We start from the raw sequence: 12,299 nt of genomic DNA, 5'->3' as shown, positions 1-12,299 counted from the left end.
TCATGTCTTCAGCAAAACCACAATAAAATAGAATTTAAAAGCAATATTTCAATAAATTTGACTTAAGATTCAAGAGTTGGATAGCTTTAAGTTTGAAATGCAATAGCCAATTATACTTGATTGATAAATTCTTAAAACTTTAATCTTGTATAAACAAACTTCTCAAGCAAGGCAACTCTTGGTTCTCTAATACTTGAATAGTGTTCTACCATAGAAAAAATAATATGATTTAGTATAGATATTGAAGCCGCTCTAATCATTTCTATATCTTTATTTCTTGCTAATCTTATTTCTTCTTATGGTGGTAAATTGAGTTGATGCATTACAAGCATTAATTCCCTCATTTAATCTTGTATTTGTGCCATAGCATTCTTCATTTGAGTAAGCTTTAGAATAATAACACAATAAAAAAGAAAATATCTAATATTACTCAAGACAAGTAGAAGAAATGACTTGAGAACAAAAACAAATCTAAAAACAATATCAATTTAGAAGTGAATAATCCACAACTTCTAATAAATCTATGACTTATTAAAAATAAAAAATAATCCTCTTTTAATCAAAAAAAAGACAAAGCTTTGATATTGTAAGTGCACCTCATGTCTTTTGATAATATATAGATAATTATGGAAATAAATATGGATGTTTGTGATATTTATCCTATAACTTTCAAAATTGTTTTAGGTTTTAATTGGTGTATTGCATTCCATGAAATCATCTTTGTAATCTAGTATTATTCTTGCTCTATAGTTACTTTCTTTGTTTAGGCTTTTTTTTGATATGTTCTTACTAAGTAAGAATTTTTAAGATGAATAAAATTGTACTTAGATGAAATATAATTGTGTAAAGTTATGTTAAGTTTTGGATAAAATTTTATTTAAGAGTAAATTATTTTTTTAGGAATGAAATGTTATACATGAATCAAAACTTTTCAAATATAAATGCTTATATCAAAGAGTTTTATTCATTCTTATTTTAATTGAAATAAATTTAGATGCTTTAAGTTATGAACACAAATAAACTATCAAATATTTAAACACTTATATAAATTAAAATGAACTATCAACTATTAGGGATTTATTATAGCTCTCAACAACCAATAAAATTTATACTAAAAAAATCTTAATAATATTATTTTATATCTTATTTATAAACTTTATAAAATTTCTACAAATTATTATAAACTTATCTATGTCATATATACTTGAATTTAGCATTAATTTAAAAAATTAATTTATAGATGAAAAAAAAATAAATCTTAATAAAAGATTATTATAACATGTTTATTTCATTAATTTACAAACATGAAATAGTTGCTTTCAATTAAATTCAACATAAGTTATTTCACCAAATACCTTCTTCAAGTTGTTGTGGTGATTGATGGAAGTGAAGATGTAACCTTTTCTTTTTTATGGTGTCATTTGTAGATTTCATTTTTGATTCAAAACATTTCTTTGATGGACACTTGTGGAAGTAATGTTCATTCAAATTTGTAGAATATGCATTTGTATGTATGTATGTATGTATGTATGTTTAAAGAAATTAAAATTTTACAAACAAATTTGTTATATTTTATAAAAGTCTAAATAAAATTTGTTCTGCTATGAATCTTTTCAAAAAGCTTGTTAAACCACCACCGTTTAGTGTCTGCCAATGTGTTTTATGATGTTTACAAATATTAGAAACAGCTTTCATGTATTTTTCTTCCATATTTTAAATCACGTGATATATACACAAACACGATATTTTACTCTCTTCTTTGCAATATTTTCAAGTGCTTTGAAACAAGATAAACTATCTCTGTGACATGCAAAATTTTAGTCACGGTGCACTGCAAAGAACACCAAGTTTTGATATGCAAACTCCCATAAATTTACAGTCACATTACTTCACAAGTGCAGTGAATGGACCAACAAATACGTAAAAAGAAAAAGACACCCACAATCCAGAACAACTCTTAAATGAAAACCGCAGAGATAACTTTTGCATTTTCAACAAAACAAGTAGCAATGATCATACCTCAAGCATACAAGCAGACACAGCTTATCCTGGAACATACACTTGTGCACAATCCAAAGACCCACAAGCTGAGTAGAAGCACAGAAACTCTGACAAAATCCACAAATAACACAAAAACCCTACTTTCACATTCAGACCACAAGCTCTGAGAACACATGCATTCTTTTGACACCACCTTGACAATGCCAGTTGAACGTGAAATAGAAAAATCTTACAATAATGACGAGCAGAGTTCATTCTTTTCACATAATCAGGGTACTAAAGCATCCTGACCTTGGTCTACAGCGACAAGAAAATACCGACTCAGGAGAAAGAGCAAGCGAACGTACGGCCGTAGCGGAATAGGTATCCAGCTGGTACCTGCTACTGGATTAACAAAAACTTCAAATGGATCTTAGAACCAAAAGCATTTTAATAAACCCCAAACTCTTAACTGTATCTAATAGCTCATGAATGAGTTTGTGTGTATGTTGTTTTCGCTTAGACTCCAAACCAATAACCATTGACCAGTCCAACCAACAAGTGGTTGCCCGTGAACAAGCAGCAGACCATCTCACTCACACAGATATGGATAACGGACGGATGAAGTAAAAGGTCAGAGTTCGGACAGAGTACCTGTTCTGCAACATGTCAGAAGCACCGAATTGGAGGTCGCCAGGTCCCAGAGAAGGGGGGGGGGGGTAATGTGAACATTTGCAAGACACGTCAGGCGAGGAACTCGGCGTTGACAATTCAGTTCGTCCGAGAATGGGCTCCAGCGTGGTGTCGATCGGGGGGGGGGGGGGGGGGGGAGACTTATTTTTTTAAGTAGATGCCGGCATCGTGCAGTAAGTTGTTTTGATTGTGGTGCGGTGTTATCTCTCCGACGAGGTCGCGGCGCTGAGGCCAAATTCCGTACGCTGGGTTTTATTGATGTCCCCCTTTGCCGTTATATAGTAATGTCACGGTGGATTGCAATGGCAGTTTTGCAATATTCTAATATTGCCACAAGAACTTTGGCATGATTTATTTTTACACAACTTGGGTTATTCTGCTACAGCTGGAGACGCATTTCCTCATTGACTTGGGCTTTACTTACATTTTAAATTTGGCATAACTTAGGTTTTCTTGTGACACAAATTCAGAAATTAATTGAACTTGGATTTGGTGCATTATGTGGATCATGTTTTACGGGATCAACACTATTTTGTGTCGTAATATAATAATAATAATAATAATAATAATGATTAAAGTGAAGTTACTAAAGATATTTGAACAGAGAGGGCAAGGGAGATAATTATGTGTTATATCCTTCTATAATTTTACTAATTTTACTTATCCAAGTTTTTAAATATTTTTTGCAAAATGATTCTCCTTTTGAAATTATTTTAGAAAACTGTGAAATGGTAACCCGCCCAATACAATGAACCTTTGCATACACATAATAAATGTTTTTATTAATATTAAAAAATCTTAAGATAATTTTATAATGGAATATTTCCTAAATAAGACATAGGATCTTTTTGAAGTGAACAAAAAAATTACATAGACTGTATTATAAAATTTGGTTAAATTTAATCAACAAAAAAGTAAGCAAAAGAAAAAGTGTCAAAAGTAATTGATCACAAATCTTTTACTGTAAATTTCTCCTAAATTCTTTAGAATGAATAAGAGTTTTACTATGTGGGGTTACATGGGATTTGGGAATCTACACAATAATAAGAGGTGTTCGCCTAACAATTCCCTTATTTTATTTATTATTGATTTTAGAATTGTTTAAGCCAGTGAAATTTAATATCTTCTTCAATTGACTCTTTCACAGTCCATTAACTTGAAACATATTAGTTTATCAATTTTGATTTTGTTGATCCATGCAGATAATCATGTCATTTCCTTCAGACGTCATTGACCTTGTTCAGTGGTTACATATGAAACAAATTCATTATTGTAATAGTGTGCCACCCTTTTCCTCTTGCATTTCATTCTACTAAGGAACAGTGACCACCTTGCCAGCAGTCATTGCCATCAAACTCCAATTTATCCACTGAACCAGAGGACATATTTCTCCACTTGGATTGAGATCCTTGCCATTCCATTACCATGCATATCATTGTACTTCAGTTTTTTCAGCTGTCTCAAGGGGGTTTTATTTATTGGTGGATAAATCAGGTTCTGGTGTGCTTCAAAAGGCAGAAAAAAAAAAACAAAAACAAAAACAAAAACAAAAAATGAATTGTTGCAATGGTTTATTGGAAAAAATTTAACAAATCGGTTTTTGCATTAAACCCCTGAACCAACACATAGACTTAACCAAAACCATCCACAGAGACACATTAAACCACTACCTCCATCACACTAAACCACCAACTTCATCCTTGTAAAGTTTGCCGATCTTTGGTTGGGTTGGAATGGACTTCAAATCTTTCCACAAGAAGAATGGTTGTTTTTGGGTTCATGCAAAGGTGTTTTAGGGTAAGCTCTGTGGGCATGACACGGTTTAAGGTATTTCAACATTACACACATTGACTCACATTGTCAACCATAGTCATCCCATCATGTCACCATCCATGTCGGCCTCCGTACTGCTGTGCTTTTCCCCAGTAGGGAAAAAAGGAGCAGAAAATTTGAGGGGCACACAAAAATGTAGTGGGGGTATTGTGGGTGGAGACTGAAAAATGACCAGTAATGACAACTCGGTGCAGATGTTCAGGAGCGTCCAGGATGGACAACTATTCGGGGCTCGCCAGGAAGCACCAACTAGCAACCAGCCGCGCTGACGACGGCGCTACGCCCGCTACCGATTCGCGAATTTTCAATGTGGTTGACTACTGACTACACGACAGGATCCGAACGTGGGAGGGGGGAATTACGTTGTGGAGGTTATTTATTTGTTTGCCTGTGATTGTGTGAACTTTCTTTTCCTCTTTCGAAGCTAGCGGCGAGGGGTTTCGGTGATAACGCCAAGCAGTATGTAAGGTGCGATAGCTGCTAGTTGGAGTAAGTCGTTGGTGGAGCAGCAGACGGGGCTTCTAGGGCGTGGGAATGGAACAGACTCTGGTTGCTAGAATGCTCCAGGTGAGTGTGGTTTCTCTCCTAACCAGTTCAGGTTGATCAGATGGATTCCATTGGGTTTCTGGGAATGGTTTCTCGTTGGAGAGAGTGTGATGGTTCGAAGTGGATTGTGAGCAACGAGTTGGTAGAGCTTTGTTGTGCACTCCAGTGCAAGTCGCTAGAGAAGGATCACCGACACATGCCCTAGTCTGTTTCTAGTGAGCTGTGAAATCGATGCTAACATTGAGAGCAGTCTGTAAGGTGTGCAAAACTTGTTTGTGGCTGCGGCTGTCAGTTTGTTGAAGTTGTTGAAGCGAAGTTTTGTTGTTCGAAGGTGAGATGATTCTTTCCTCTTCGAGAGCTCTGCTGAAATAAACAAACGGTGTTTATCTTCGGACCGTATGTCAAGAGTCCCTGCAGGAGGTCTGTCGTTGGTAGTCACATGTGCTGTGCGATGCCTGCGGCTTACAAGTTGAGCCTGATTCAAACGCCTGCATCAGGAAAAAGTTGTTGAACCTGGTACATTCCTCATGAGGACTGACAAGAGATATAGTTTGGAAGTTGTAGGTGTCGTTTAGAGAATATTTTTGCGAGTCGAGTCGGTACTGCTACTTGTGACGGCAATCAAGACTTTAAAGTACAAGAAATAGACGTAGTCCGCGGGTTGCAGTGTGGGCTCCAAGTATGTAGCTTCAGAAAATAATCAGGGGAAGGTGGTAATCATGATGTTCGAAATTGTCTGGATGTCAGAAATCTGACAGTGTTGAAGCCCATGGTGGAATTTTGACCGTCGGGTTCTTGAACACTACATCATGAAGTCATTTCATTGTTGAATGTGAAAACGTAGTGCACAGTTATGTAGTTTTCGGATGAGGTTTCCATTGCAGTAGTGGTATTGCTTTGCCGCATCACTGGAAAGTTCCGTGTCAAGAGCGTCGGATGCTGTACGAACTGACTGTCCGAATATGCCGTAAGGTTCACAGAAATATCGGAAAACGAAATGTCTGAATACTTTGAACTACGTATGGTCGTTTTTTCTTACCGCGGTGTGTAGTGGTGATGTAAGCTTTTTGAGATTCCGAATTTCGGTGTGGCCAAATGTCGGAGGACCTCGTAACTTTCTTTGTATGAGTGGGAAACAATTGAATTTCTAGTTGATTTGTAAATCTTGCTAGAAAGCACGTCAACCCATGTCTCTAAGTCGTAGCTCTGAACTTAATCTTCATTTCTACATAATGTCGACTTCAGTATTTACGGAGGTGTACAGTTGATAATTTCGCGACGAAATCTCGTTGTGTAATTGCAGTAACTCATATGAGCAAGAAGTTGGAAGATTGGACGGAGAGAAGATCAATTCAAGAGCTTAGAATAACTTGTACAAGCTCTTCTGGTGTTGCAGCGCTAAGAAGGTACCATATCGTTGCCAGTTTGAGTTTTGATTTGATGTCGAACGAAGGGAGAAGTCCTATGGTGGAAAGTGTTTCGTGCACGGACACGGCTGTTGCTGTCGACCATTACATGCTCTGTCTACTTCCAATGTCGAGAAACGTATCTAAACACAACTGCATGCACCATTCCTACCCCTGGTGAAATCCTCACACTACGCATTTGCGTTGTACTGTGTGAGCGCAGGGCTAGGTTGCAGTTCATTAAGATGGGTTATCTTGGGTTCAGAGTAGTTCTTGCATTGCTGGCCCTAAATGCGCAAGGAACGTGGGGGCAAGTTCTTGATATGATAAGCATCGACTGTGGTGCTGCCCGAAAGTACACTGACCCGATGACAACAATTTCATGGACCCCTGACGATAAGTACATTTCCGCAGGGCAGACCGTTGCGGCTGTTCCAGTAACTGATGGATCATACAGTGAATTGGGTAGTCTACGATATTTCCCGGAGAAACGGGAAAAGTTTTGTTACGTTGTACCCATCAAGCCAAATTCTACGTACATCATCCGATCCTCCTATTGGTACGGTAACTATGATCAGACGAACACTCCACCAAAGTTCAACATCGCTATAGACTCAACAGCCCTGGGTTTCGTAGACATGAGCCAATTTGGTGATCAGGCTCAACAAGCTGAAGTAATCTATCGAACGAAAGTGACTGCTACGGCTATTTCATATTGTTTGTTTAAAGATTCCACATCTAAGGGCACACCCTTCATATCTTCTTTGGTATTCAGTCAAGTGCCAGATGGATCATATGCATATCCGCGCACACTTGAAGGGAATTTTATGATTCTTTGGCAACGACGCAATTACGGTGGTTCTGTTTGGATAAGGTAAGCTCATCACAGAAGTACAGACGAACTTACTATTTGTTACATTTTCGCATTCGATCATGAGAGGTTGTTTCTAGAAATCCAACCCTGCTCCAGTTGTTTCATCTTATTCGTGGAAGGGTAGATTTGGTTATTAGGGAATGAAACTAAGAAGTGTGGGAAATGTTTTGAAATTTATGGAGGTATCCAGATGATGTACTCGATCGTCTGTGGGCACCTTGGGTCGAATCTTCGCCATTAACAACAATATCCACACTGACCCCGGTAACTGATTCTGGTTACTTTCTAAAACCTGTATCTAAAGTGATGCAAACTGCCGTTACTTCTCCTACACTCTCTCCGGTTATATTACCAGTTAATTCCGGCGCGAACGACGCCAGTGCCATGGAAGCTACTCTATTTTTTTACTTTGCTGAGTTGGACGCTTCAGCCAACGCAACTTCAAGGTCCTTCCTCCTTGATTTTCAGTCAGCAACTCCCACACCTATAAACCCTTACAACGACTCGCAGGGGGCCTTCCGCTCGTCGGTGTGGGGATATTCGAAATTTTCAATAACGTCTAATTCAGTTGTTACCATGACTCCAGCACCCGGGTCAATCAATCCTCCACTGATGAATGCTCTCGAAATCTACCTTAATCGTCCAGACGCAGTCGCTGGGACCAATGAGCTAGACGGTCAGCACCTATATCACTCACTATGCCGTGCCTTTATTTAAGTTGGGTTTTTTCTTTTCATTTGCTGGGTAATGTTTTCCACATGACCAACTAAAATCTCAGTGAATATGTCGTCTTTTTTTTTGACCCATTGGGCCTTCGTTTGGATACTAACATTAGTTTGAAACTTCTTCCTGCTTCTGTCAATGCAGTTGCTGCACTGGAGAAAATCAAAGTGGCTCTTAATTTGACTGGCTGGGGAGGAGATCCATGCCTTCCCGTCCCACTCCCCTGGGTATTATGCAGCCCCGTTACGGCCACAGAAGCTGCCAGAGTAATTTCAGTGTATGTTCTTCGTAGGGTGCCCTTTTGGATAAATTGAGTTTCTGTGCATTGGTTTTGATCACTGAGAGTCAGGTCGCAATTTACGAAGTGGACTTAAGTTCGCGTTGTGTTCTTACAGGAGATTGTCAAGATACAACCTCACTGGCATCATACCTGTGGAATTTGCAGAGTTAACTGCCCTTCAAACCTTGTAAGTCTCTAGAACTGCAACGAATGCTTTCGATCGGTGTTTCTGTATTTACCAATCCAAACTCTGTGAACCAAAGGTATCTCACGATGGCAATACAACTGTGCAGATGGTTGGATAACAACAAGCTAGTTGGCAACATTCCCAATCTTCAGAAATTGCAACATCTGAAGTCATTGTAAGTGAAGAGCAACCGCACAACTTTCGTCGTGAAATCGTAGGTGAACTGCTTGCCTGGTTTAGAAGTAGTGTGGTATACGGTTTGGATGTTCACTAATCGATTATGTCTTAATCCTGTTATGTAGGCACCTGAACGACAATGGTTTGAGTGGCTCCATTCCTGATTCCTTAAGCTTCATTCCAACACTGGAAGAGTTATTTCTTCAGAATAACAACTTGACCGGGACAGTCCCTGACGCCTTGAAGAACAAGTCTGGGCTGAACTTGAAGTAAGAGCTCCAGCCTTGTTACAAATCAGAAGCTTTGAAAGGCACATCTTAATGCAGCTCACGGTTTAGCATGATTTCTCTAGGTTTTGGTTGATTGTAGTGCTGAGGAACTTGACTGTGGTTGACGGTTTGTCTTCTTCAATGTATGCAGCATAAACGGAAACCCTGTATGTGGGCCTACTTGCTCGAATCCTGGTCCAGGATCTAAGTCGAATGTGGGTCTCATTGCTGGAGTTGTTGGAGGAGTGGTTGGGGTTCTCGTTGTAGGGGGTATCTTGCTCTTTCGTTTCTGCAGGAAGCGTCAAACTACCAAGGGCATGGAACAAGAGTTGCCCAAATCAAACTCTGATCCATATAAATCTGGAGGCAAGGGCAAGGGCAAGGGCAAGGGCGGTAAGTATGTTATCGAGACGAGCACACGACTGATGTTGATTCAACAATTTTTATTTTTATTTTTATTTTTTATGTACTTGCTCATGTCCAACTTGTTCCAGTCATTTCTCATGACAACAATAGGTCATCTTAATGAATCTCGGTGGTTTGCATCTCAAATACTTCTATTAAAGCACAAGATGAGACTTTTCAGGTGTTTCGAACTTCGCCGTTCCGGATTTGAGTGGAACAAACGGGCAAGGGGCGAAGCCATTTTCGCACGCAGAGATAAAAGCAGCCACGTCGAATTTCAGTAAACAGATTGGAGCGGGAGGATTCGGTCCAGTGTACTACGGCAAGCTTGCCAATGGAAGAGAAGTTGCTGTCAAGGTCTCTGACATGAATTCTCGTCAAGGGGCAGCTGAATTCAATAATGAGGTGAGGGTTGTGTTTTTTTCTTTTTGTTTGGTTTTTGTTTCTTTCGGATATGCAGTTTTCCTGTTGCCATGTTCTTGTCTTTATATGAATCCTCGACTGTTTCTTGTGTAATCTGTCAGGAATGTGTCCTTCCTAGCAGAATCCGTGCAACTTAGAAGAAACTGAAATCTTATTTCGAAGTTGAATTCATGTCCTAAATATGTGAGTTTCTCTCAGGTGCAACTCTTATCCAGGGTACACCACAGAAACCTTGTTTCACTGCTTGGATATTGTCAAGAAGACGGAAAACAGATGCTGGTGTATGAGTATTTGCACAAGGGCACCGTCCGTGAGCATCTCTGGGGTAAGCCTTTCATTGAGCAGCCTCAGGTGCAAGATCGCCATTTAAAATTCGATTAGTATTGTGGTTTCTTTGATAGGTTAATGTGGGGCGCTGGGTATTCAAGACAGGGTCTACTGCAGACAAAGTGATCTATCGTGAAAACTTCTTGTTGCCTTCTCTGAATGCGCTGTATTATGGCGCACCTGGTCATGGCTCGATGCAGGGTCTCCGCTGGCTACGAAGGAGCCATTGGATTGGAAACAACGCTTGGACGTTTCTCTGAATGCTGCTCAAGGTACATGATCCTCTGACAGGTTCTGTAGGCTTATGCAGGATTGAACACGTGAACGGGCCTACACTGTCGCCCACCCCCGAGTGGTTCCTAAAGTCCTCTGGTGCTTGTTTATTCAGGTCTGGAATACCTACACACGGGGTGCAGCCCTATCATTATCCATCGCGACATCAAGAGTAGCAATATTCTACTCACTGACAAATACGTTGCGAAAGTGGCAGACTTCGGTCTTTCAAGGGTAGGACCGGAAGAATCATCTGGAGCCACCCACGTCTCGACTGTGGTGAAAGGGACCGCCGGCTACTTGGATCCAGAGTAAGCTCTGTGCCGCTTCTCAACACTAAGCCATTTCTTTCATGTGACCAATCCTCTGCTGAATCACCAACATTGATCGATGTTCAGTCCTCCTGTAGAATCTGAACTCTATAATGCAATCACTCACTACTCGTTATCACGATCATCAGGTTCTGGTCCACAAACCATCTGTCAGAGAGGAGTGACGTGTTCAGCTTTGGAGTTGTGCTGCTGGAGGTCCTCTGCGGTCGTCAGCCAATCAACAACGGTCTACCAGACAAGAGCCAGTCGAACATCGTCGAATGGGTGAGAAATTCGCTGCTAGCTGGCGACATCGAAAGCATCCTAGACCCCGCCGTGAGAGATTGCCACCCCAACATGGACAGTGTGTGGAAAGTGGCGGAACTGGCCATCCAGTGCGTGGAGCCCCGAGGCATCCACCGACCGTGGATGAGGGACGTGGTGAAGGAGCTTCGTGAAGCCATCGTATTGGAGGACGGCGATTCAGGAGCTTTCTCGGAGATGGACCGGTCCAACAACACTGGGACGAGCATTATTCCGGCGGCGTTTAAACGTGGAAACTCGGACGATCATTACTCCGTCATGGACTCTTCCTCGAACTTGGAACGGATCAACGTGGGTCATCAGGTCCGGTAGCAGTTACGATAGGTAGCCCAGATGCTTCACTTACTCTGCGTGTGAAAAAGTGTCCTCTGATGTTTTTTTGGATTCCTTCTTTAGATAGGTCCTTGCATGTGAGGGACCCAGGTTCTCTTGCTTTTGTGGCGATGATCACTATTTCGGTTAGCAATACCTCAGACTTCCTAGTCGACACCCTGGAAACTTTAAGAATCGCTTTAGACCTGAACTCGGGGACCTTATTAATTAACCCCTATAATATTTTATTTACAAAGAGAGAAGCATCGTCTTGTTTCTTAGGATTCCAAATAACTCAAGCGTCCGATACGCCGATAACCATCTACAACCAGGGAGAATTTATGAATAGCAAGGGTTGCCCGTCGCCGTAGAGGGCGGACGATTTGTCCACCTCTAGACCCACTAGCACCTGCGACAAATAATCAACTTTAATCAAGGGATAATGGCTGCTAAGGCATCGGAACACTTTCAGTACGGACAGAGGGTCACTGTAGCAGATTCGTGACTATGTATTGTATCAACTCCATGTTTTTGAGAGGTGATCTGTTTTAATGTATTGTATCAGTACGCTATCAATTTTGATGTCAATGTGAGATGATCCTTGCGGGATCGTGAGTGAAGAGTGTACTCATTCATCTACAGAATAAGGCAGTTTTACCTCTTGGTCTTTGTGGGAACTAAATTACTGCAACACGCACAAATAAAATTTCTTTTGTTCCTCTTCTTCTTTTGATATCTTAGACTACTTGCTTTATGCTGCATACTTCTCATTGGATCCTTTCTATATGGTATCAAAGCATAGGTTGGTAGACAAATTGTAAGTCGGTTGTAGTAATGAGACGATGAGTTCGAGCATATAGGAACAGGATCTTTGAGAGGGTTGATACAGTCATAGGCTTCGATAATGAGTGCGTCAGGAGCCACGTTAGGCTTGAATATAATTGCTCACACATCAA

General features: G+C 40.3%; 1 protein-coding gene across 4 annotated transcripts; it reads left to right on the top strand.

Moving 5' to 3' along the window:
* Positions 1-4,715: 4,715 nt before the first annotated feature.
* LOC112281880 (putative LRR receptor-like serine/threonine-protein kinase At1g67720) lies at positions 4,716-11,919 on the top strand. Of its 4 annotated transcripts, none has more exons than XM_024518863.3 (14): positions 4,716-5,073; positions 6,356-6,458; positions 6,682-7,332; positions 7,515-8,008; positions 8,200-8,332; positions 8,451-8,522; positions 8,629-8,697; positions 8,825-8,968; positions 9,120-9,361; positions 9,555-9,778; positions 9,995-10,121; positions 10,324-10,395; positions 10,512-10,707; positions 10,857-11,919. In XM_024518863.3, the coding sequence occupies exons 2-14, from the start codon at positions 6,364-6,366 to the stop codon at positions 11,341-11,343; spliced, it is 3,006 nt and encodes a 1,001-aa protein (XP_024374631.1). In that variant the 5' UTR covers positions 4,716-5,073; positions 6,356-6,363; the 3' UTR covers positions 11,344-11,919. The 4 variants fall into 4 exon arrangements, with proteins under 4 accessions (XP_024374631.1, XP_024374633.1, XP_090105934.1 ...); XM_024518865.3 differs by lacking the exon at positions 4,716-5,073 and adding an exon at positions 5,088-5,383; XM_090249808.1 differs by lacking the exon at positions 4,716-5,073 and adding an exon at positions 5,384-5,568.
* Positions 11,920-12,299: the final 380 nt, after the last annotated feature.

The sequence above is a fragment of the Physcomitrium patens genome, chromosome 4 (genome assembly GCF_059467195.1).
Source record: "Physcomitrium patens ecotype Gransden chromosome 4, ASM5946719v1, whole genome shotgun sequence".
Classification (NCBI taxonomy): Eukaryota; Viridiplantae; Streptophyta; class Bryopsida; order Funariales; family Funariaceae; genus Physcomitrium; species Physcomitrium patens.
This window is presented reverse-complemented; position numbering and strand designations above follow the sequence as displayed.

Excerpts from the sequence above, each read along its gene's own strand:
- LOC112281880 (XM_024518863.3), top strand. The coding sequence starts at position 6,364 with ATGAGCAAGAAGTTGGAAGATTGGACGGAGAGAAGATCAATTCAAGAG. Across the intron at positions 8,523-8,628 it reads TTAACTGCCCTTCAAACCTT|ATGGTTGGATAACAACAAGC; the intron begins GTAAGTCTCTAG and ends ACAACTGTGCAG. Across the intron at positions 10,396-10,511 it reads TTCTCTGAATGCTGCTCAAG|GTCTGGAATACCTACACACG; the intron begins GTACATGATCCT and ends TTGTTTATTCAG.